Genomic DNA, 25,881 nt, shown 5'->3' with positions numbered 1-25,881 from the left:
TGGGGTCATAATCTATATAGCTCGTGCTCATTGAGAAGTTGTGAGTCCATTATCTGAGATTCCACTTTTTTCACATTGGTCTCGTGTGGATCTTTAAAAATATACCATTGATGTATTAATTTTGAATACTGAACGTTTCTACCCTTAGGGTAGCTATTCAACTGCTGTGGCATCTGTATGTATAATAATTATACTTCTAGGGTAAACAGTCAAATTAATGTAAACATCACTATAATTATAAAATAAAAAAACTAAAACTAGTCACTCCTGCAGTCTATAACACACACCGAAAATAATGTGAAGAGTTGTCAGAATTTAATCATCACTCCATTCGTCACTGTCACAGCCCTCCAGTTTGGACTGAGGTAGAGGGTCATCATCCTTATCTCCCATACGCTCTATCATTGCTGACATCAGCTGCACACGAGAGTCATGTCATACAAAGGATATCACATCCTAATTATAATTATGTTGTAGCATCACGCTACGTAAGGGCATTCACAAATCTCTCGTTATAATATTAAAGCAAGCCTGTGACACATGTTTGACAGCAAAATTCGTAAAAATGTACATGTACATGTACATGTACGCATGACTTTTACCAACTACATGATAATCTGGTATGTATTTACATGTACATGTACCTCTTCCTTTTTCTCGTGTGCTGATTTGAACTTGGGGTCGTAGCTCTCAAATTTCTTCGGCGCTTTCCTCGGAGCAGGTGCTGTACTCACTGTAGCAGTACAAGTGCACAATAGTACACTGAATTAGTGTGCGAGAGAGTGAGCAGGTAGAGGCACATTTTAGAAGTGTTCAGAGATAAGCTAGGCACATGTACTAGGTACATGTATGTTATAATTTTTGTCCACTAGCGCTACATTAGAATTAATGGCAGTAAACCTCTGAGGCCAAGGATGGTTCACGTCGCCATAAATTCGAATGTAGTGGACAATAAGTATTATACTCCTATGCATGGGAATGATACATGCTTGCTTGCTACCTCTACCTCTACCTACCTACCTTCACCTTGGATACAACTAGCTACACTGTACCAGTCTCAAAACCTACATAATAATTATTATGTATACATGTAATATAAAACGGAAAAGAAAAAAAAATATGTGCCTTCAAGGTAAGAGAGTATAATTATGAAGAATACGGTCTAGGACTTGAAGTTAAACCCACTTACAAGTAGTTGCTATGATACAGAGGCCAAGTGGGGTGAAAGATATGAGAGATCTACAACACGCTAAATATGTAGATAAGCAATTTCCTTACGAAGCATAACAGCAACTCCAATTACTCACAAGGCTTCATATCAGTTGGTCGCATGTCTACAGTGGCCCTGTCCCGAGGTTTCCCCTGATCAAACCACTCTTGAGCACTCATTACCGGCTCCCATGTCACAGCGGTTAGAGGATAAAGGTCATCCTGGAAGTACTCGAGTCTGGTTCGGGGCACCTTGACGGTAAACTGTTGAACAGTTGAAGTGGTGAGACGAACTCCTCGTGCTATCTCCACCTTGCGAGCATCACACATTACCTTTGGCAGAAATGCAACAGCCTGTATAGGGAAGGGACATAACATATCACACTGTACATGCACATAATTATACAGTTAGCCTCGATTCCAGGTCTTTTGTATTGTGGTGTGGAGTCGAGACTAATCCTCCATACCACAATACAAAAGACCTGGAACTCCTTTACTCTTGGAATTTTTTTCTTGGAACTTTTTACTCTTGAGTAAAAGTCAAGTAACGAGTCAAATTGCTACCGAAGTATGTTATAACATTGCAGTATAAGCAGTACGAATAATTCAGCAATTGTGCTAACTCAAACACCAACCGCCATATTTCTTTCACTACAAATACCGACATCAAACACACTCATTCCACCACCGGTCGCCTCACCTGATGTGCAGATGGGCAAGAGAATGGAGAGACGTCAAACAGGTAGGGATGCTTGTCTGGAACATACTCAAACACCAGCACAGAACTGTCACCCTGAGCAGAGAAAGAAACTAGTGATCAGCTTTATATTAAACCATGTAGTTTCGACAGTCACATGTACAAATCACATGTACAAATGTATATCAACACTGCAACAGCTTTGAAATTCCTTGTCTGGGATAACCTACATGTACATACATAATGTATTGCAGGCCATTGTAAAAGTATATAAAGAGCAAATCTTGCAAATTAAGTATGAATTTATGGTATATTTCACTACAAACACTTACCTTCCCAGAAACATAGAGAAGGTTGACGTCAGGGTCAAAAGTGGGCATGAGGATGGCAGGTGACACACTCAGGCTGATCACAGACATTGGTGTGGAGAGGTCAGATGTCGAATACACACTAAGTGTACGTACACTGGTCTTGTTGAATCCACACACGACAATGTGTTCAGTGTCCAACCAAACCACTCGGCCTCCTCTCCGCCCTTCTGGACCACACCCCTCTCGTATTGGTTGGGTGGACTTTTGTGGCTCATAGAGGGCCAGCGTCCCTTCTTTGGAGAAAGTGGCCAGGTAGCGACCACATGGGCTCCATGACATGGCAAACAGCTACAGAGGTTGAGCAGAATTGTAATGTATATGAATGACATGGCGATCGGAAAAAATCCGTGCACTGAGCTTACCCTAACACACAGCAACAGTGAGTGCGACAATGAGTACAATTTCTACTTTAAAACTGTAACAGCGTCTACTACATGCAGCTGGTATCTACATGTACGTATAGGATATTAATTTATCAACGTTTAGTTGGCCGCACTATATATACAAGCTACACGTGCCTTTAGAAAATATACATGTGGATGCTATTCTGCCCTTAGCTATGCTACGTAAGTCATTACTCACAGTATCCTTGAGCTCAATGGAGATAGCTGGTTGCTGAGTGTCGAGGTTCCATATGAACAGCTTACAGTCATAACCAGCTGACGCCAAAACTGAGTTGGCCAGAGGATGGAAGGAGACCAGATTTGGCTTATCTCTGTGACCTATCAGAGAGGAAGTACTCAGTGTAGTAACTACGGAGTAGTACTCAGATCAATTTGATCCTTGGATAATTTGTTATGACAGTATGGACTTTCGAAATTTCAAGCAAAGAGCTGTGCTACTGACGGCATCAAAATGTCATATGGAGGCACAGATACAGTTTCTAATACATCAACCACTTGTAGAATAACATTTCACACTAAGATAAATTAAAATATACGTAGCATGTATACGTATGATGTACACATAGAGTTGTTGTACCTTTCAGTTTAACCAGAGGCTCTGTGAGTGTTTCGGTTAAACCTCCGTCTGGTACTTGCCACACACGAATGTAGGCATCATCACACGCTAAATACATGTAGTAATAATGATAAGTTACCGGTAAACGTCACACAAAATGCAAACTATAAGTAAAACAAACACGAGAGTACAGCGGCAGTTAGTATTGTACACACACACACACACACACACACCATTGCACACACACACCTGATGCTAGGCGATAGTTGTCAAATGGGTCAAATGTGAAGTCCATGATGGCAGCAGAGTGTTGTAGTGTTGGTACTGAATCACTGTCCAACCGTCCTGGTTTGTTAAGCTGGTACGGGTGTGTGTGATTGAAATACATTGTATGAACCTCTAAGGAAAAATAATGTCCCCCGTACAACAACATAACGTGCAGGACTATGGAGTTTCAATCAACTCCTCGTGTACACTGTAGCACAGTAAAAAATGCTAGAGTTAAAAAATATGGACATTTGCACGAGTGGAGCCAGAGAGAGCAGGGATTTGACGAGGTCAAGATATTTCCCTACCACCCTCCAGTGCGATCAGGCTGCCTACAAACATTTGCAATGTCGGTACGATTATTTGTTTGTACTCCACGTGGAGTTGATTGAAATTTTATAGTCTTACACATGATAATGTTGTATCTCCTCTGTATGTACAGTACAATTAATGCATACAATTCGCATGTACATGTAATAGACAAGACACGTAGATTCTTTTTATAAGAAGTGGAAGGTGCACTGCACATACATGTATAGCATATAGACTGCACTCACTTCTAAGACGATCATTTGTCCCCCTGGTCTTGATATTACTGTAGCCACTCTGTCTCTGTTGGCCTGTGAGCAAGTCACATAAAAATGAATGAATCATTATACATGCACTCAGTAATATACATGTATCTACTTCTTTTTGATTGATACACAATGTTTATGTATAGGACGGTACCTACATGTACACGTACAGTACAACAACATAATTTGTACATGTAATAGTTAGGGCCTCAATTCATTCTCTTACATGGAGTGCGTTGCAATCTCCTGGCACTGTGGTGTTGAGGGAGGGCAGCTTGTCAATGATGGTGCTGCGATGACTCATCACACCCTCTATGTGACGAAGCTTTGACGCTCGCACCAACTGAATCACCTTAGACGGGCGTGGGGGTTCCTTAGTTTTCGTAGTAACTTCTGGCTCGGCTGTCTTAGCAACCACTGGTTTGGCTGTGGTGGTTGGCTCAGGGGTTTTGGAGGGCTCTTTTGCAGGCCCAGTCTTCTTGTCTGTTTTGGGTGCTCCCTGACTTCTCTTGAACTTGGCAGGGTCCAGACTGATCGTTGACACCTAAATAGAGAGGGGGTCGTACAATCACTTAATAGTCCACAAATATGGTACTTTTGAATGTATGGTATTACAGCAGCCTCAGGCATACATGTATACACACACTGTATTCTATAACGATAGGTCATGCACGAGGAATGTGTGTTCTCACCGGAGTGTTAGCTCCCTCTCTCCACTGAGTGCCTGTCATGGAGGGCTCTCCACTCGCAGTATCCGGGAACAGGTCAGCATGAAACTCGGTGTGTGACTGGGGAAGAAGGATAAGGACTAAATGTTGAAGAGGTGAGAACAGAAACTACATGTATGTAGACCAGGAGTGTCAGCTAGGCAATGACACATCACAGATACATTGCATACACACTAGCTACAAGAATTGATTAGCTCTGGGAATCCTCTCCCCCAAAAGCGACTGATTATGAGATTAGAGATGTATATACAATCATGTAAGCATCCAACAAGAACCATCTTCTGATTATGGCTAATGTACCTTTCTCTGGACATAGTAGCTGATGGGGACTACGGCATTCTGAGTCAGCACCATGAGACGTGCAACTTGACAGGCCATCACATTCACCGTGGCTTTAGGCAGGAGAGCGAGACCCTTGATCTGCTGGGTTGACCGATACACGTGGCTACCTGAGAGGGAGAGATGGAGTATCATGTAGTAAGTCATCAATCAACACTGTGATCACTGGGGATCACATTTTGGTCTTAATCACAATTATAATTTTGTACAGACAACATGTTAGTGCATGCACAATGTGGAACCTGGAGACAGCGAGGTCCCTGACAGCTCGTAGAATGAAATAGTGCACTCATTCTGTGGGTGAAGTGCAAGTAACTATGATTGTATTCTACATGTACATGCACGTACCTTCACGGTCACATAGACCATTTTTGTGTCCTCATCATAGAACATCATGGTGCTCCTGTGAAGAGACAATAACAGTATTACGTACGTTACAGAAACAGCTCATAAATAAACTGACACTAGTAAGTAATGCAAGTACATGTACATAAATATTGAGAGTGTAACTGCAACTGGTGACCAAATACACTACACAACTGTTATTCTTATACAATACAATGTATAGTACATAATATACGTACATGTACTGTACATGAACATGCAGAGCTATTTCCTTACCCTGAGGCAGTGGACCCCAGTGACACTCTGGAGACTGGCTTTACCAGATTAGCGGTGTCCCAGAGTGCCACCTCAGCATTTCTAGACTGCAGTAAACACAAGATACAAACTACTTGTACGTACATACGTAGTGAATCACTAATAGGTGAAAACCATAAAAAAAGCTTCTTTCCTCATTTATTGTAGTAAAGCAAGCAATATTAATGGTCTGTATTAATAAGAGCATTACTTATAGAACGTACAGCGTACATGTATACAATAAAATTATTTTCTCTACGTGACGTGTCCCTGATTTTAGTTACAACCATGTCTATTTTGACTCACACTGTCGGCTCCACACGAGAGGAGGTAAGAGGAATCCCCCAACCACAGAACCCTAGAGTCTTTGAGGGCGCTGTGAGCAAAGGCCTCCTGAGCCGGTTTAGCTCCTGCTCGAGGATCAAAAAGCTTGATGCTCTTTTGACGATCTTTCTGTGGGAATAAAAACAGTAGGCTGTATTACAAACATAAGTGTACATGTCACAATCTATACAGTGTACATGCACATGACAGGAAATGTTGACAGCAGATTTGAAAGCAAAGACAAAGCGCTTTCAATTAGCACAACAAACATTCAACCACAACAAACATTCAAAGATGATTGTCATTCCCACAATATTTTGATACTCATCGTTAAAGTCATGGTTTGAACAGTAACTTTACCTTGCATACAGAAGCCACCATGGAGCCATTGCCATGCCAACACACACACTGCACTACGTCTTCATGGCCCTCCAGATCTACAATACATATAGCAATATAAGCATCAATAATCTATAGGTACTATAAAGTAAGCAATCAGTCTCTAACCAAAATGAACCGGAAAATCATTGTACATGTACATGTATGAGCCAGGAAAAAATGTTAAGGCTGTAGGCTGTATTGCGTTGTTAGTCATTTTTGTTACATCTCACAACGAATGCACAGTGTGAAAAGTGAGCATGCAGAGTGCGAAGACTGAAGAGAGCCAGAGAAAAAGCTACCCACAGAAATGCGACTTCTTATGACCCTAGCTTAAGGTTTGAAAGCATTATTGAACAGCTTGTAGCTGCTACTGGCAACTGACAGCTCAAATGTTCATGTGTGCACACGGTCTCCAACGGAATACAATGTGCAGCAAGGTACACGCCTATCATAGTTCAAAAAGATATTACTCGATCGTAAAACTTTAGCAATCGATACGGTACACCACTATATAATAATTATCACACACTCACTGAACATGCTACTCTGAGCCTCAGTGTCCCACACAGTCACCTGACGGCCAGCGCAGCTTAGCAACACCTACAAGAAGAGTATGGTATTTATCAATACTGATTGAGATGGATGGAATGTACGTAACCGTCCACATTTGCAGAAGCTAACAACATGGCATCACCAAATTCAGAAACAACCAGCAAGTAAAAAGTGAGGAACTTTCAAAAGTATAACTTTCAGAAGTATGACATAAAACACTGAGTCTGCGGATATACAGTAGACTCTCGCTTTCCGGCTCTCTGAAGTGTGGCCACATCGATATACCGGCCATTTGGTATGGCACGGATTGCGCTAGATATTTACTGCACAAAAAATCGCCCTGAAATGCGCCCACTCGCTAAATGGCCAGTACTGGCTGCCCCAAACTAGGTTTTCAATGTAATTTTAACGGCCGTTTTGGGTGTGGTTTGGCAGATAAAAATGGATTACACTTAAATAGAGCAGAACGATTCATATCCTTCATTATCCTCGAGACAGAACCGCAAAATTAGTCATTAGACTCGAGGTAATGACGGTTTTAGGCAGCGGCAATTTTCAGAAATGCTTGCCACCTCGCTATTCCGGCCAAGCTGCACTGTCCCAAGGGTGGCCGGACTAACAAGAGTCTACTGTATACGTAATTATACCAAGCCAGAATAAGATAAAGACTGTGCATGAGACAGTGTATTGTGTGTAGTGTTAAAACACTAGCTCACGTTATCAGCTGCAGGGTGGAAGCGCACCATCTCCACTCTTCCCCCATCATCCCCTGCCAGACTAGCAACTGGTTTGGAGACAATAGTGTCATTTGGAAGCTCATTGGGGACTTCCCACAGTCGCACACATCCACTGTTCCCCGTTGCCAGGAGACGATCATGGAAGGGAGAGAAGGCGAGGTCGCTCGCTGACTCACTGATTGTAGGGAATTTTGTGAAACGGCCGCCACTGTTCACAGGGAGCACACTCACACTGTCTGTAGTGGGAAAAGAAGACAGTCAGTGCCTGAGTGCGTCTGGTGATAGCACATCTACATGCACCTATACGCATGCACCGTGTTCGTTCTAATTATGGGAATATGCCCTAATATACATGTAAGTACCACTTATTCAACATAGAATAAAACTGATACATGTGCATGGTGTCAAACGTTTCATGCATGTGTGTGTGTACGTGGGCTATATGCAGCTTACTGGGGTCCTGGAGGAAAGCCACACATTCTCTGCTGGCATCTATCAGGTTGCCACGGGAACTGAGGTGGGCACTGACATTACAGTCATTAATCCAGGCCTGGACAGAGGCCAAAAGCATGCATGCTGTGCTACTTAAGATAAGTTTATACCTCTTGCTTGTACACGTAGCTGAGAGAGTTCTTGTATTTGGATGTCTTGAATCTACTCATAGTGTCTGCTGTGGATTGCTTCTAGCCTAGCCAGCAAAACAAGCTTCTCACTGTGTATTCTCCAATTTTGCCCATAAAGGGAGATTTGGTTACTTATCACAAACGATGTTGGCGATTAATACCACATATAAAACTGTTATGCATGTAGACAAAATAAATTAACTGAACATGATGAACAACACAAAGTTAATAATTGCATGAGAAGTGGAAACAAAAACTACACATAGTCAAACACAGAGCCAGTTTTTTCTCTACTGAAGTACTTGGCCAGTGTGTAGAGTCCAACAACTGCACAGCCAGCTCCACTGCCCACCACCATAGCACGAACACCAGCTAAGAACAAAAGAATTAGTGTATACATGCATGCAATATAATAACGTCATGAGATTTCATTGGACAAATACGGTACATGAGCAGTAAATTACAAAAACAGCGAGCAGTTTCACTGTGTGTCTTAATTGTCATCGAACATCACTGTTCATTGCGAAGGATCAAATAATTGAGGCCGTACCATACCTGTTGACTTAAAGAGTGCTCCAGTGATGGCACCAGCAGCTACAGAATTGGCTGAGTCTTGAGCGCCTCGGTAGTGACCAATGACCGACTCCAGGGGACTGTAGATAAGTGCTAAAAGAAACACAACAAATCAGCATTTATCATTGGAATGTGTAAATGTCGACTAGAAATACATTTCTGGATACAGTATTACAGCGAGCTAAGTATCCCCTAACCTCTACCTTATACAAGACGGAGCAATCATAAATATAACAGTACACACATAAATATCTACATCTCTCGCTCACCAAGCACAGCAAATGTGTTTCCCATGTACGGTCCTCTCCTTGTGAGCCCGTTGAGTATGGAATTCCCCCTTAGTCGTGCACTGGTGCCCTCAGCACTCCACAGTCCATCGTACACTCCCCAAACTCCACCCACAGCCACACCAGTCAGGTAGCTCGTACCAACACGGTCAAACCACTTCTCATTCCAACTCCTCTGGCGTGCCTCCACAGGAAAAATGAATTCTGGACCCTACGTTTAAAACTAATAATTGTTTAAATAAGTAAATTCTGTTACCTTCGGCAGGTAGGATGGATCCAGGGCATAGGGAGATAAGTTGAGTCTAGTGTCACCTGGTTAGGTGCATATGACAGGAAATTGGATTTCACTATTTATACCTTGTACCTGTATTAGGCTATTACCTAAAATATATTTACGAATATGTTGTAGCAAAAGGTGCCACAATAGATCTGATCTGTTTAGCTCACCTGGGACTTCAAATTGTCCACTAGAACCCTGATCTTTCCATGCACTGTCTGAAGCCATCTTGCATCAGCCGGCCAAACAGATCACTTTTCAAAATTACCTTTCCACATGGACAATTGGCTTAATTAGAGTTCCGCAAACAAGCCCGGCCCAGAAATCTTTTGCATCAACGATGATTACCTAGTATAATAATAACCAACAAAGGGCTTTGTCACTGTTATGTTTCTGTACTGTGTGCATGTGGACAGCACATTAAAAAAACCTATGATGAAAGTGCTCTTTGTTTGCTTATGTGCCGTACTCTCACTAGATTGTGTTAGGGGGCTGGAAGATGCTCTTGTAACGGAGATGGTATTTCTGGATCTGGAGATTGAGGGCAGTGCAGCAGGACGAGTGGAGATCGGGCTGTTTGGAGGAACTGCTCCTAAAACAGTCAGAAACTTTGTGGCACTGGCAAACCATGAGGTACTTATCATAGTGTAATAATTATTGCCTAGGCAATAGAATTTGTTTGAACATTATTTATAAAGGAATTTTCTTCTTCTCTAGAAAGATTACGGCTACAGGGAGTCCATATTTCACAGGATTATCCCTAATTTCATGATGCAAGGTGAGTAGAGTCTCTCCTACTGTTAAATATTTGTTGTATTATAACAATGTTTGGAGAGTACACGATAATCTGATATTCAGGCGGTGATTTCACCACTTTTGACGGCACTGGCGGCTACAGCATATATGGAACCTACTTTAGAGATGAGAACTTTATTTTGGGTCACTATGGAGCTGTATGGGTGTGTATGGCCAATGCTGGACCAGATACCAATGGCTCACAGTTCTACATCACTGTGATTGCTTGCCCCTGGCTGGACACAACCCACACATGTTTCGGAAAAGTGATGAAAGGAATGGTAAGCTGTCATCACTTAAGGAAAAGCAGTAGACTGCTGATTGTGATCTCCAGACTCTAACTTAAGCTATAGTAACTTGTATATTGTACAGTAGTGTATTTATTGGACACTTTAAAGCAAAATCTTGTACTTTTTGTTGTTGTTGCAGGATATTGTGCACAAAGCTTGTAAAACGAGGACCAATGAGCATGATCGTCCATTGCAACCAGTCAAGATCCTCAATAGTGGGAGCTTGCAGATGGAGGTACCACCATTTGTGGTGGAGAAAACTGCTGCAGAACTCTGACTTTGACCAGAAATTAATATCCCCAATTTTCAAATATTATTTTTCGTATACGTGTATAATATGTTGCAAATTCACCTATGCTATATTATACAGTTATGTGCATTTTAACATTGTAGTGGTCCTAGTTAGACCATCATTTATGCATGCATGTTAGAAGGGTTTCAACCACGAAAACGCACTATGATGTGTTCAATGATCGTCTTCACAATGAGATCTACATGAGAATACATACAAATAAGTGTCATCAAAGTCATAAATCAGTGATAAAATTAATGTACATTTGGAAGAGTTCATTTTAAGAAATCGAGCTTGGTGTTTGGGATGGGGACATTTGAGAGAGTACTCTATCCAGCCATTGCAGAGGGCCGTGAAGATGAATCTCGATCCAACAAGGCGTACTAGTGATGTCTTGGCGATGGTACTCGGCACCCCACCCCTTCACAAAACTCATTCGGATAGTGCACATCTTTGTGAGTGCGTAGACAGCCTCAAAGCCTTGATTCACACTCTCGGCAAGGAGCTGAGCAAAATCTTGATTGTTAAAAATCTTCAACGAGCAACTAGGAGGTATTTTGCAGACGGTGGTGGGGTGAAAATGATGAGCAAAGTTGCAATTTCGACTCTGGACAAAGAGAGCTCCCTCACTGAGGCACTCGGCAAACATTTCCCCTCCCACATAAAATAAATGGACCCCCCTGCCAATGTGCTGACGAACGTTCTCTATCGTTGAGTTGCGGTTCACACTGGAGAGCTGACCAAGACAGAAGCGATCAGCATTCATACAAGGGTCAGTGTAGCCATCCACCACAACATGGGACCTGCACAAAGAGAGATCATGACAGAATGAGGCAGAATATAGATTTAGAGCCAAGTCTAAGTATTGAGTATTGGAACTGACGATGTACTGGAAATATTATTTACGTACAAAATATAGGCATTAAACCAAGGAATACCAAGGCATTGAAAACACCACGAGTGTGATGTCTCGATGGAGGAGGCACAAAGCTTTACGACATGAAGCTACTATAATCATAGCTACCGTTATAGCGAGTATATTTCGAGGGTATAAATTTTCGTGCGAATGCCTTTAGAAAGGTTTTCGCGGATTTAATTTTCGTGGAAGAGCAGCCTTTTTGCAGCAGCATGCATGCGATATTAAATTCACGGTACATGCTTAATCTGCGAAAACCACGAACATTTATACCCTCGAAATATACCCGCTATACGGTATTCCACAACGACATGTTTAATATACACCTTTTTATATTTGCATGCAGGAATGGTAGCCTCTACTCCTTTTTCTTTTTTTTTGTTCTTTATCACAATCGTTCAATAAGATAAAATACTGTATTATCGTTCAATGAGACAAAATACGGTATTAATTGGAGGAATATATATAGAAGTAAAGTTAGGAAAAAGGAGAGCCTGTATCGGGAAGTCGCGTGAGGGTAGAAGGGTGAAAATAAGCGTGGGCATGCAGTGCTAGAGATGTTGGACTGCCCACGTATGACTAATAAAACTTTGCCTGCAGCAAGCTGGACATGGACTTAGAACTGGAAGTTTGCAAGCAGTAGCTAGCTATACCTTAGGCTTAGCTAGATCTACTAGTCTAGATTGTGTGTTTAGACTATCACCACCTATCTTTCTTGTCTTGATTGTGGGCTACATATCGCCCATGGATCACGCGATTTCCCAAACCAGGCCTTACTTTTTCTTAACTGTACGCCCATTTCTTTCTTTGTTGCCTCATTGTGTCTATTCTTTTTTTGCTACCTTTTATTAGCCAAAAGCTGGGTAGCTCTGAGATGTATGCATTGGACACAATATGTTTCCCGGGCTTTTGCGGGAGTTATGAAGCGATTCAAGGATGGTCCCAGAGCCACTATGTAGACTTCATTGTAAAACATCACGTGACTCACTTCCGTTCCAATCCTTTTCTACTCTATCTATGTTTATATACATACTGAATACATAGATAATCAGGAATGTTAAACACAGCCAGAAGAGGTTGGATAAGATCATGCACTTATAAATTTTGTGACTCTCTGGCTACTTTGAACTTTCATTAACCAACCCGATCTCCAGCAATCCCCTCCATTCTGATGAGTTATCAGTGTATAGACTAGATTACTGTCAGCCAGTAAAGTGCAAGCTACATGTACAGCATCGCTGAACTATACTCTACCCTATAGTCTGGTCCAACCAGACATCAGACACAGCTAGTCAAGTGCTATAAGCTCAGAGGTAGCCATAACTTTACAGTTGTTTAGCATCTATGGTAATGTAGGCAAACAACCTTAGGAATGTCACGTGAATGATGACGCGTGTCCAACCTTCTCTGCATCATCGCTACATGTACATGTATGACAAACACTCAACATCTCTCCATACCTGGATGCTTTGAAGGACTCGCCCACTCGCTGATTAAGCTCATAGTAAGTGATTTCACACCAGTAGGCCGGCTCCTGGTACTTGATCTGCACAGCTCCTCCCTCCATGGCCGATGCTGTGCTCTCAGCAACACTGTGGGGGGCCCCAGGCACTGAGGGGGGGGGCAACGTAATAATAAATTAGGAGAGGATAGTTTAACTACACAGAATTATCAGTCAGTACAAGCATGACCAATGACCTCACTTGAAAGCAATAAATAGCGTCAGAAGTACTCCTGATAGCATACAATACCCGTTGTCAACATACAGCAATAAGCTCCGTTGATGTGGGTGTCAAGTAGATACTGTTACATGTACTAGTGTATTATTATAGCACTGTCAGAAGAGTAGTACCATTTGAGAGGAGCATGCCTCTGAACCAAACTGACAGAATGAGTAGAAAACCGAAATGCCCAATTTGACAGCACGCACAAAGGTATACATTAAAATGCTTACTCGGTGATAGCTGCTCACAGTCTGGGGAGGAGGGAGAGCCAACATCGGAGTAGGCAGGGGGAGGGGTCTCTGAAGTGCGTGTAGGCAGGAGTGAAGTGCAATACATTCATACGTAAGCTCTAATTATACTTTTAGTCTATGTATCAAGTCTTAGTGTCATGTTTGGAACCTGTGACCGTCACAAAGTACAAAACTATAGTGACACAATGATAGCGCAATAAAGAGCTTTATGGGTACAACCAGTGCCCGTGTATCTTAATACTCCCTCAAATTAAAATCTCCAATGTCCAAACCATTCTGTACATGTACCGAGGTGTTCTCACTAAAATGTAATAAAAGATCAACTTCACCTCCGCCCTCCAGCACTGACCTGGGCTCTCAAAGAGTGGAGAGGGTTGTAGGTCATTGTTGGGGGAGTAGGCAGTTCTCTGTGAGTCCAGATAGCTAGGGGTCGGCTCGTAGACTGATGTTATCAGCTGAGGGTGTCGGGGGACCAGCACAGGGGGCAATACTGAGAGAGAGAAATCGCAATATCACACAAGGCTACACTACTCTGGATATCCACTGCTGGGGTCTACATACACACAGCCATACACCTAAAAACCTATCAGCTGAATTAAATTAAAGCTCTCAAAAGTTATACAGAAGCACTTACCAGGTGTTTCCACTCTCTTGTAGTGGTAGGGATTAATACAGACCTCCTTCTTGTCTCGACTGTACGCAAACTCACAGATTTCAAGAGGCTTTAACTCATGATGGCTCTGTAGATCAGGCCAACGCCACACACGACAGTAGATCACATGAGGAAGGCCTTTTCTGTGAGACACTTGAAGTCTACCATCCAAGCTCCTAGGAATAGTCACACATTTTGTTTGGGTGCTTGGCTGTGATAGAGCTTTTTCTAGCTCTTCCAAGGAACCCTTTTGCTTCTTCAGCTTTTTGACAAGAGAGTCAATAGCCTTCTCAGCCCATCTATCATCCTCATCTCCTTGCTTCCAGCCTAGGAGTGTCTTCACCGTGGACGAGGTGTAGTTGAACAAGCTCATGATGATTTATTACTATACTGTTGTTGTAGACTGGAGACCACGCCCTTTCTTCCCGCGAGTAAAGAGGTCTCAGTACAGAATGCGCATGCGTATAATCTTGCTTCACACCCTCGTGGTCAGATGAACTTTAAACTACTTCCTTTAATGCAATGGCTACTGGGCAAGCTGTGAATGACCTCCTGGAGAGAATACTGACTACTGTAAGATATTCATAACCCAATGTGTATGTAATTCAATGTGTATGCCACTCTCAAGGAGGCTCAGACTGCAGAGTTGTTGGTTGAAATTCAACAGCTTGAAGGGTCTGGCGTACAGTCACAGACGTCAACGGTTGACTCTCCTCAACTACAAGCCTTGCGAACAACCAATACTAAACTGCACTATCAAATTAAACACCTTAAAGAGGTTCGCTTACTATTATTTTTACAGAACCCAATTTTTCTGTTGCAATATAAATACATAATAAAAGTGACCGTTCTTATTCGATAAATAATTACAAAGCCAGAGGTCGTTTCTTTTGGAGGTTAAAATTATGTTGAAGTCCTGGTGTCGCACATTTAGAGGGTCGCATCTATTTTATACTATCCTCGATTACAGGCCGCTTAAATTACATTGTTTCTAGTGGCCTGGAATTTGACCTCTATTTAGGATGTGACGTAAAAAATTGTCAACGCAGCAGTCGCTACTTTAAAGGTCTAAGATCGTGGGTGTCACATATTTTGAGGGTCGCCTTAAATCGAATAAGTACGGTAGCCTCTCTTGTTGGGTGTAGCTACTATTAATTAAGCACCACTTTATGTGTGAGTTGTGAGTAATTTCACTTTATTATCCAACCTAACCTCTTTCCTAGAATATAGAAGAGGAGCGTAGTCTAGGGATGCGTCACATGACTAATGTCCTCTCTGTCGTTAACGGACTGTTCTCCACTGCCATACGTACCCTCTACCCTGGCTACAAGCTGCCCAAGGCCTTTGTACAGTGGGATGGTGCCAAATTTGGGGACTACAAGTGCAACGTCATTGCATTGGCACAGGTGAGCCCTTCGCTAACGGACACAATCCTACTTGTCTCTGATTATAAATTATAGTGACTACCTGCGGGCAGGGCTGTGATGGGAGAAGTGGTCTTAAAGGAGGTTAAATCAATAGTGTGCTTAGATACAAGTGGTATTGAAGTGTATACCCATAGTGGTAATTGTTAGTGATACTTGTTAATGCAACATTATATGATATTTTAAGGGACTAGCGACGATAATATACTCCTCCCTGTCCATTCAGGGACTGAAGACCAAGGGCCAGAACACTCCCCCTCGAGAAGTGGCCACTTTGTTGCTCTCTCAACTCAGAAACCAGGAGCCATTTATTGACAAGGTCAGCTTCTATCCGAATTAGTGGAACAATCTCAGATCCCACATGTCCACCATTTGGAGACTCCACTCTACATGTACATGTACATTGGTGAAATGTTCTTATATAGAGGGATGTACGCCTTGTTAAATTAGAGTTCAGTTACAGGAGCTCAAGATCAATTGTGTACATTAATTATTATTGTTATTATGGAAATATGCACCACTTTGATGTTTAAATTCAATGTACGAATCTTTATCTAAACTACTCCTGATGGTTAAAAAAAAATTTTTCTCCCCATCTTGTTATTATACCCACGTTGCAGTGTGAAGTGGCTGGTCCTGGATTTGTCAACATCTCCCTGAAGCCCTCCTTTGTCTCGGAGCTGGTCAGTGACCTGCTAGTGAATGGTGTGAGACCGCCACCTCTGAAGAAAAAGCTGCGAGTTGTTATTGATTTCTCCTCACCCAACATCGCAAAGGAGATGCATGTGGGGCACCTGCGCTCCACCATCATAGGGGAGACTGTTAGCAGGCTGTTGGAGTTTGCTGGGCACGACTTGCTCAGGTATGCAGTTCAGTACTAAACTATAATTTTGGCCTGAAGTTTCTTAATGCACCTAAAATGTATTGTACTAAATGAGTCGTTCAGCCTCAACTCGTAAACCTACCCGGGACAAATTCAGAATTCTGGTATAATTTTTATTGTCCATTACATTTACTATTATACTTATGGCAGTAAACCTCCGAGGGAAAAATATGGTTTACATTGCCATAAAGTGGCCACAAATTGTGCAGTACATGATCTACCATGTGTGACAGGCTCTGGGAAAACAAACCAATTGGAGCAGATATTGGTATTGAGCAATAGCCAGATTTATAGACTGCAGTGTATAATCTCATAAATTTTTTTATTGGCTTATAGTTATCTACAGTCTTTCTACTATACCTCTCTGCAAAATCTGATGCTCTGAATCCAACTCTTTCCACCAAAGCGCTTTGTCTAAGCAGCCGCCATTACCTTACTTTTCCCAATTTAGCAATCTTTGAGTGGGCGTTTCTCAATACTGCTGTTTTACAACTTCAAGTTTCCAACGCACATAACTCAGGCGTGGAACGAGATATGTGCAAGCAAACTAAGCATATCAATGCGCAGGCAATTCTTTGCTCTATCATCTGGTATATAGATCGCAAAAATTATAGCTTGCGCAATTTGGTCTGTTTTCCCAGAGCCTGTCACATATATCAGGAAAATTTTCGCTATTTGGCTTCAGAGCGCTCAGCAGAAATGTTCGTGGGTTCTAATATTTGCATTTCAATGCCAGGATACACACACTCACCAATAGCTTTACATATATGAAATACCGGTGTGTGGGAGTTTATCCCAGTTTTAATTTTTGCGTTAACTGCTCTGCCCTCGAAATGCTGCGCCTCATGAACATTTCTCGCTATATCATATAATTATACGTACACATAACAAATTAATCACCACTTTGAGTTGCCTCCTATTAGCCGATTAATTACCCATAAATTCTTAAAACACATGTCAATTTAACAAAACAAAAATCAATTTTAGCTTTTGAAAAAAGTTCTTGCCCTTGATAAGTTTAGATTGAGTCAGTATGTTTTTTGGCATCTCGGCACTTTTGGTTGAGAGAATTTAGAAGTTTATGCTGGTTGTGTTCTGGAAACTTTATTTTAACACACTCTGCAAGGGTACAATTTATACATGGTAAGTTAAACGCAATCTGTACACATTGTATGCATGATTATTAATACGCAAAAGGCCATGCATGTGCGTATGTTATACCTGTAGTAACCTCGCTGTATACTTAGAAGTGTTAGAACTATAACTTACCAAGTAAAAGATCAACTTTTGTCTTGTCTAGCACCAATTTTTGCGACTTGTGTTCGTGTACCTTGTAAACCAGAGACTCTCTTTGGTCGGCCTTCGTAAACATCAAGTCAAGTATCTTTCTCCCATATGCAGTTGCATCTTTGGCCACAATTGTCAGGAGATTGACGCCATTATACTATAAATAAGAACAACTTTCGTTACAGGCATCATGCATAACAAAATGTATGCACATTGTCTCCGCATGTGTCAGCATAACAAGTTATTAATAGCGGCCAACAAAGCTCTGTTTTGAAAACAGGGCTGTAGCTAAGGTAATGTAGCAATACACTTCAATTACAATGGCACCCTTTAACCATACTTACGGCATACACTGTACTAGCATGTGTACGGTACGTACCACTAGACTCGCTGGCCAGTCCATCCTAGGGATTCATTGGGACTGGTCAACTGCCAATCATCGAGTTGTTCTAGTGGAATTTTAATTAGTTGTATGACATCATCTTGTGGTTTGTGCGGTTGCTAAAGTTGCAATGAATGTGGGTTATGTCCCGTGGTTTATCTAACACAACATAAGACTCAGCCCAACTACAACGAATTTCATTGGCGAAATATGTCACATGACATTGCTTCTGCACTGTGATTGGTCATTACCGATTTCGGTAATGAGAACAACTCGTTGATTGGCAGTTGACCAGTCCCAATCCCTAGATTGGACTGGTCAGCGAGTCTAACGTACCACCTCTATTGTTATAATCGAGACGTATGTACACCCACATCCCAGGCCGAGAGTTTAGCACTTTTTCAGTGCTTCATAGTGTTAACATACTCACCGTGTGCTGTGGATCGTCCATTAATGCGTGACATTCTGATGGTAAAGCTCTCGCTTCAAGTCTCCTCAAAATTCTTTCAATTGTATCCAGTCTTTTCATAATCATCTGCATAATAGTTAACAGATCAGAGTACTACGTGTACTACTAACAGGCGCTATTGACGCTTTACATGTAGGTATGGATGGCGCCAGCATATACATGTACGTTCCATTAGACATTTAGCAATGTATCACAGACCATCAGGCATGCGAGGTCGACATTGAATACATGTACTGTAATATCTAGTTCTAATACCTGAAGTTTAGTTGGGTCTTCGTCCGATGATTCAGTGCTGGTTAGCTGTAAGTAATGTGCATCCTCCTTCTCACGTCTCTCCTCATCTCTTTGATGCTGCTCATCTTTCTGTTGCCTCTCTATGTCTCTTTGATGCTCCTCGTCTTTCCGTTGCCTCTCCTCATCTCTTTGATTCTGCTCCTCTTTCTGTTGCCTCTCTATGTCTCTTTGATGCTGCTCCTCTTTCCGTTGCCTCTCCATGTCTCTTTGATGCTGCTCCTCTTTCCGTTGCCTCTCCATGTCTCTTTGATGCTGCTCCTCTTTCCGTTGCCTCTCTATGTCTCTTTGATGCTGCTCCTCTTTCCGTTGCCTCTCCATGTCTCTTTGATGCTGCTCCTCTTTTCGTTGCCCCTCCATGTCTCTTTGTTGCTGCTCCTCTTTTCGCCTCTCTTCATCTATTTCTTCCTGATCATCTGAGAACTATAATATTGAGAAAAAAATAACAATCGGCCTACATACAAATATTGTGTCCCTTTTTGGAATACTGAACTGTCTTCTAAATTGTTTGGCTACTGTTCGCACAATTTGTGCTATTTACTAATAATTATAACATTAATCAGGGCGCAATATTCTAGTCAAGCATACTATTTATTGCTCACCATTGACTCTATATCACTTTCTCTGGAACACAGTTTTTTTGGCTCTACTTCATAGTTACTGTCCAGAATTCTATCCTTCCTCTTTACAACTTTTCTTCTCTCTTTTCTACCTGCTGTGTCAGGGATAACAATTGCTGAATAGTGATCCCCTTTATCTAGTAGCAGAAGCTGGCTTCCATTACAAAGGTCAGCTTTCATGATGTCACCCTCCTTTTTGGTAATCCTAGAAGCTTTAACAGTCATCGCGTCCCATACCATTGTCACATCACCTGTGTTATAATGTAGTAATTAACGGAGTGGTCCTGGTAGATGAATGGCTAGTATACACACAAGTATACCTTTTTCCTATAATTATACTATGTACATTATTTTATGCATGGCTTTATAAATGAAATACTAGCTGGCATGAATGATGCATTCATTATGAGATTATAGACTTACTTGTTCTTTTGGCCATGAGAAAACTCTTTGAGTTGGAAATGAACGAGATTGTCAATTGAGCCTTGGACTTCTTCTTGACTTGATTGAACTTGGAAGTGAAAACACCTGATTTTTAAGTACAAACTAGCCAATCGGATGTCTCTGCACGTCATTAAGTGGATTTTTTAATATTAGCACATTGTAGTTACTAATGTTGTGTAGATAGTATATGGTACGTGTAACTATCACTGTCAGCTGAGTGACAATCCAAAAACAATTCAAAGATGGACTGGTTTTTTATGTGTGCTCGTGTCTAGTGAATAATTATGGCAGGCCAACAGTTTTCCTTAAAATCCTACTTCAAGCTTTAATAGAATAGCAGTTCACAATGTACTGTATTATACTTACAAATATCAACTTTGGAATCATTCACGAGTGCATGATTGAATTGATATCAAAGCTAAATCAAAGATGTAAGCCACATAATATAATGTGTACAGATACACTTTGGCTTCAGGCAATTAACTAAATGTCTTGATGCCTCAGTCACTAGACCTACGTGCAATATTATGTGATATGTACTAAAAATGAGTGCACTCAGTCCAACAAACTGTTTAATATTAATTTTATGTATAAAATTATAATTATGTACGACTGTTGATTCTCCTCTAGATTGAACCACCTTGGAGATTGGGGTACACAGTTTGGGATGCTCATCACTAATCTGCAGGACAAGTTCCCTAACTACACACAGGAGTCCCCGCCCATCGCTGACCTCATGTCCTTCTACAAGGTAGGTTTACCAGAGTGTCCATTTACATACATGTATACTGTGTATGTGCAACTACAACTCATAATACTGTACACTGGAGCTCAAAAATAGGAAGTTTGTTCTATAGAGGGGTCATTTTGTAACATAAGAGTGTGTCTTAATTGTGTATCTGAAAGGGGGGGGGAGCGTTCGATGCTCAATGCATGTTGTAGTTAGTTTAGCTGCCATTGCTCCACCATACTGATACCACAACCTAGCTTTCAATTGCTCGCAGATAGGGATACTATTGTTTATTGTATGATTATACTTCAGGAGTCTAAAGTGAGGTTTGACAATGATGCAGAGTTCAAGAAGCGTGCCTATAGCAATGTAGTATGTCTTCAAAACCGTGATGCTGACGTCATCAGAGCCTGGCAACTCATCTGTGACGTGTCCAGGAAAGGTGTGTGGCACATGTACGTACTAGTAGTGTCGTTTCTGAAGATGTACAGTAGGTATGCATGTGCCTATAATTATAGTACCTACTACTTGCTTAGATTTGTGGTTTTAAGTGCCTAAGACGTACTATACAGCTAGCAAACTGAAGTGCTAAACTTGACCTATATAGCATGGCTCATAACTAGAGGAGTGTTATACTGTAGAAACTGGATTATTAGCGCTTACTCGACTATAAGCGTATCTTTATTTTAAGCGCATGCTCAGTTATATTTGAGAATTGATTCATGTCTACCTATGAGCTAGTTAGCTTGTACAGTGCATGGTAGCTATATAGCTGCCATCTGGAAGGACTCTCTGGGCATGCTGAGAGAATGTGAGACATGGATGAGGTCCTTTTATTCCAAGTTCCTGGTCAATATGAATGTTTTTATAATTATGAATTTAAATGATGTAAATAAACTGTAAAATGAACTGTTACAGTAACATAGTAGTATGATATAGATCCAGTTAGGGTTGCCTGCTTGCCTTACTTGCTCACTTTCTAGCCAGCTTGCGAGTCAGCTCTCATAATGACTGCATTATAGACGCATTCTCGAATATAAGTGTATAGAGCTCTGCTATTGACCCCAAAAGCGCATGCGCTAATAATCCAGTTTCTACTGTATATTGTGAAATGTAGTAGTAATGTATGTATGAAGATGGAAACCTAACTGTAAGCCAACTAACAGTAGATCAATCAGATTGAAGGTTAGCTGTAAGCCAACTACGTATCAGTTTAGGTTGCTTACCGTCAGTTTTTACTGTACGTGGCAAGCTTTTGAGAATGGAAATTGACTGTAATCACAGCAGAAACAGGGCTCCACATAGTTGTAGTGTACATGTGTGTGTAGTTACATATATAAGTGCCTCGAACTAGGCCGCGCTTGGCTACATGTAGCTCGTCAATATGCAAGCATCAAATACAGTACTGTATGAGCTGTAAGCTGGTGTATCATTAGAGCAGTAGTATTTTGATAGTTCTTTTGTTTACTCCCATCCTTCAGGTAATCAAGAGGTGTACGATCGTCTAGGAGTGACCATCATTGAAAGGGGAGAGTCCTTCTATCAGCCACTCATGCCAGGGATCGTTAAAGACCTCGAGAGCAAGGGTGAGAGATATATACATTGCAAGGCTGCATGTTGTCTGTCAGTTTCAGAGGTCACATTAGAAAGTAATAATTGAATCCTCAACATTTAAGGGGATATGTGTACATTCTGTACAAGGAAATTGTTGCTCCAACCAAGTGCTATGCAAGCCCTGTGAAGGTTATAAAAAGTCAGTACTAATGTTCCCCCCCTCTTACTTCTCTGCAGGCTTGCTGATTAAGGAGGATGGTCGTAAGGTCATGTATGTTGAGGGTTTCTCCATCCCACTAACAGTTGTCAAATCAGACGGAGGGTTTACCTACGCAACCTCTGACCTTGCCGCTATCCGGCACAGGGTGGAAGAAGAGAAAGCTGATTGGTTGATTTACGTAGTGGATGCAGGTCAAGCGCTTCACCTGAACACGATATTTAAGGGAGGTCATTTGGCAGGGTACTGCTCTGAGGAGAACCGGATAGATCACATGGGCTTCGGTGTGGTGCTGGGAGAAGACAAAAAGAAATTTAAGACTCGTTCAGGTACATGTACAGTCATGTAATCAACGTATGTTTGTTGTTAGAGCCTTGCAAATTCATGTAGGAGTTAACACCTTATGTTCATGTGTATTTTTTACATGAAACTAAGACTTACATGTGTACAACTCACAAGTCTGATTTCTACAATGTAGGTTACGTAAATATGACAATGATTGATTAGGTGATACGGTGCGACTTCTGGACCTCCTGGATGAGGGACTTGAGCGATCTCTGGCCACTCTCAAGGGCAAAAAGAGGAATGAGGTGAGAGGCTGATTGAATGTACTGGGGTGGGCAATGTTAATTAAATAAAATGCTTATGATCTGCCAAGCTAGTTTGTTCTCTGCACATAATTGTGGTGTTTTGGCCAGTTTAGCGCCTCTTACATGTACTGTGTGCGATAACTTCCTGTTAAGTCATAAAAGTATTAGCCAGATATTAATAGCACAATAGAATGGAATGTACTTTTATACGTACATGTAAAAGTGGATACTCTTGATATTGAGAAGTAAAAACGACATTAATTAGATACGTGATGTGCAGGTTTTGAGTGCCGAGGAGTTGAAAGCAGCTCAGACCAGTGTCGCCTATGGCTGCATCAAGTATGCTGACCTATGTCACACGTACACCCACGACTATGTCTTCTCCTTTGACAAGGTGTGTGTTTCCCCTACCTCCTTCCAGGTCACTCATGGAGACATAATTATAATTGGGTGTAGTGTTTACTGTCACAGTGCCTTTGAGCAGGGGCCACCTCTTATTTTTGATATACAATGTCATGTAGACGTGAATTTCGACCGTGAATGGAGCTTTTCCCATTGTGCCAACCTGTCAAAATAAAACCGTATCCTGGATACTTGTAGGTGCTATGTATCATGTACAGCCGTGTAGTTCTTTGGTACATGCTTTCGCTTACATGTATGATTATCAACACGTACAACGTGAATCCCACAGATGCTTGAAGACAGAGGCAACACGGCTGTCTACCTGCTCTATGCCTACACGAGAATTAGGTACACTATCCATTAATCGCACTTATAATAAGATTTCGTAATTTAGACAGGAATATAGTTATTGTAAGTACTTGCAGCTTGTATAATTATAATAATATTAAGGCAAGTCTTAAACTTCCTTTCTCTCCATTGTTGTGCATGGTCACCTTATACATGTACTCACAACATATTGATTTTATCTCGAACCAGCTAATTTACTCTCTCTCCTCCCGCCCTCGTGCTCAGGTCAATTGCCCGTCTGGCTAATGTGAGTTCGGAGCAGTTGAGAGAAGCTGCCAAAACCACCCCCATCGACGTGTCACATGAGAAGGAGCTGAAACTGGCCAAGTGCATAATCCGTTTTCCTGAGGTCATATCTCGAGTGATCGACGAGCTACTCCCACACTACCTGTGCGACTATACGTATGAGCTGTGCACAACATTCACTGGTTTCTACGATGCCTGCTACTGTGTAGAGAAGGATCGACAGACAGGGGAGATAATCAAGGTCAATACGAGTCGATTGATGCTTTGTGAAGCAACTGCAATGATATTGGACAAGGCATTCGATATTCTCGGACTAGAGCCTGTCTCTAAGATGTAATATAGAGTCAGTAATTATGTTTCTAGAATCAAAATTAATGTAATTACAGCTGCTTTTCTGTATGTAACTATTTTAGTTTAATAATACAGTGACCTCTTATAACGGACTCTGAATAGCGGACAGCATGCCTTGTATCCACTGTTTTTACTATCTAACTAGTGTACTTGCAACCCCGAATAGCAGACAATTTATAGTATCTATATATGGGACTACTGACAAGTCGCTTGCACGGAAGACACATTTATAGCAGAATTAACAGACAAAGCCTTCAATTTCTCCAAGCCTAAATCCAATTAGTGACCTTATAATTAGCTAAGGTCAAGTGGTCCACTCCAAGTTATCAGTACTAAAGAGGTCTGACCTATGCTGCAATGAAGGCATCCAAAATCCTGAAACTTAACCTATTATAAGGAGTGTAGACAAAATTTTAATTGGCTCCCTCTGGCTAAACATCATGAGTTTCTAATCTGCCGTCAGACGTATAAAAATAAACGAAATGCCTTCACTTTTCAGATGTTTATAATTACAATATTTTAAATACTTGTTCTCATAGTCTTTCCTTAGTTTGTAAATACGCTAGTTTAAATAGCTCTGGGTTTTCCTTTTTTGTTACCTTTAGAACTTCATGATTTACTTGTAATTAGTAGTTGCTAAATACTTTTTGTTTTACTGTAAACTTTGAGTTATTTATTTACGTACGTGTTTTGTTTGTGTAATGGGGAGCACATTTGTAAGGCGATGTTGCCTATGTGTGACCCTTTCCCCTGTGGATAAACTGGATAACATTGTCATAGTTCAATGTCTTTTATTAAATATCACATTTCTTATGTGAAGAGGACTGCTGGACTATTAGACACTGACTTAAGCATATTTTATTTTGTCATGTGTGCATGCTTGTACTATGGTTGCACCAAAGATCAAAGGCTTCAGTTGTAGTTTATACTACTTATACAACCTGTCTGACCACAGCCATATGGTATATGGCTGTTATACCCTAGTGTATAACAGCCATATACCATAGCTTGTGGTCAAACTACATGTACAGCTAGAATTGAATACAGTATCCCACCTTTGCAACAAAATTGGGTTTTTTGACACACTGTTTCAATTAAAACAATGACACACTAGATCTACTCAATTCAATCAATATTAGAGCTAGAGAGAATTCAATACAAAAAAGGGTCTACTAATGTAGTCA

General features: G+C 41.3%; 6 protein-coding genes across 6 annotated transcripts; 2 read left to right on the top strand and 4 right to left on the bottom strand.

Annotated features, from left to right (window-relative positions):
- Nucleotides 1-172: 172 nt before the first annotated feature.
- LOC135350401 (coronin-7-like) lies at nt 173-8,544 on the bottom strand. The gene is made up of 21 exons (XM_064549182.1): nt 8,382-8,544; nt 8,233-8,329; nt 7,759-8,015; nt 7,024-7,090; nt 6,470-6,546; nt 6,092-6,238; nt 5,768-5,853; nt 5,495-5,549; nt 5,389-5,440; nt 5,108-5,256; nt 4,772-4,867; nt 4,306-4,623; nt 4,062-4,124; nt 3,487-3,595; nt 3,259-3,345; nt 2,860-2,999; nt 2,239-2,565; nt 1,910-2,002; nt 1,308-1,563; nt 645-733; nt 173-417 (listed from the first exon to the last, which is right to left on the bottom strand). The coding sequence occupies exons 1-21, from the start codon at nt 8,439-8,441 to the stop codon at nt 316-318; spliced, it is 2,727 nt and encodes a 908-aa protein (XP_064405252.1). The 5' UTR covers nt 8,442-8,544; the 3' UTR covers nt 173-315.
- A 5-nt stretch (nt 8,545-8,549) lies between these two features.
- On the bottom strand, nt 8,550-9,844 carry LOC135350411 (uncharacterized). Its single transcript, XM_064549192.1, has 5 exons — nt 9,710-9,844; nt 9,519-9,574; nt 9,245-9,473; nt 8,958-9,068; nt 8,550-8,774 (listed from the first exon to the last, which is right to left on the bottom strand). Exons 1-5 carry the CDS (start codon nt 9,765-9,767, stop codon nt 8,659-8,661), a joined length of 570 nt encoding a protein of 189 aa, XP_064405262.1. The 5' UTR covers nt 9,768-9,844; the 3' UTR covers nt 8,550-8,658.
- Nucleotides 9,845-9,893: 49 nt separating this feature from the next.
- LOC135350410 (peptidyl-prolyl cis-trans isomerase B-like) lies at nt 9,894-10,997 on the top strand. Its single transcript, XM_064549191.1, has 4 exons — nt 9,894-10,172; nt 10,257-10,317; nt 10,398-10,615; nt 10,764-10,997. The coding sequence occupies exons 1-4, from the start codon at nt 9,927-9,929 to the stop codon at nt 10,899-10,901; spliced, it is 663 nt and encodes a 220-aa protein (XP_064405261.1). The 5' UTR covers nt 9,894-9,926; the 3' UTR covers nt 10,902-10,997.
- Nucleotides 10,998-11,061: 64 nt separating this feature from the next.
- Nucleotides 11,062-14,903, bottom strand: LOC135350405 (mothers against decapentaplegic homolog 5-like). Its single transcript, XM_064549185.1, has 5 exons — nt 14,442-14,903; nt 14,157-14,297; nt 13,787-13,855; nt 13,293-13,443; nt 11,062-11,719 (listed from the first exon to the last, which is right to left on the bottom strand). The coding sequence occupies exons 1-5, from the start codon at nt 14,830-14,832 to the stop codon at nt 11,197-11,199; spliced, it is 1,275 nt and encodes a 424-aa protein (XP_064405255.1). The 5' UTR covers nt 14,833-14,903; the 3' UTR covers nt 11,062-11,196.
- An 8-nt stretch (nt 14,904-14,911) lies between these two features.
- Nucleotides 14,912-24,785, top strand: LOC135350404 (arginine--tRNA ligase, cytoplasmic-like). The gene is made up of 13 exons (XM_064549184.1): nt 14,912-15,032; nt 15,088-15,237; nt 15,683-15,865; nt 16,110-16,202; nt 16,504-16,745; nt 20,890-21,010; nt 21,302-21,431; nt 22,471-22,575; nt 22,781-23,089; nt 23,268-23,350; nt 23,631-23,744; nt 24,042-24,100; nt 24,326-24,785. Exons 1-13 carry the CDS (start codon nt 14,982-14,984, stop codon nt 24,681-24,683), a joined length of 1,998 nt encoding a protein of 665 aa, XP_064405254.1. The 5' UTR covers nt 14,912-14,981; the 3' UTR covers nt 24,684-24,785.
- Nucleotides 17,675-20,812, bottom strand: LOC135350406 (trichohyalin-like). The gene is made up of 6 exons (XM_064549186.1): nt 20,239-20,812; nt 19,798-20,066; nt 19,160-19,618; nt 18,866-18,970; nt 18,036-18,210; nt 17,675-17,885 (listed from the first exon to the last, which is right to left on the bottom strand). The coding sequence occupies exons 1-6, from the start codon at nt 20,252-20,254 to the stop codon at nt 17,785-17,787; spliced, it is 1,125 nt and encodes a 374-aa protein (XP_064405256.1). The 5' UTR covers nt 20,255-20,812; the 3' UTR covers nt 17,675-17,784.
- Nucleotides 24,786-25,881: the final 1,096 nt, after the last annotated feature.

The sequence above is a fragment of the Halichondria panicea genome, chromosome 16 (assembly GCF_963675165.1).
Source record: "Halichondria panicea chromosome 16, odHalPani1.1, whole genome shotgun sequence".
In the NCBI taxonomy this organism is placed as follows: domain Eukaryota; kingdom Metazoa; phylum Porifera; class Demospongiae; order Suberitida; family Halichondriidae; genus Halichondria; species Halichondria panicea.
This window is presented reverse-complemented; position numbering and strand designations above follow the sequence as displayed.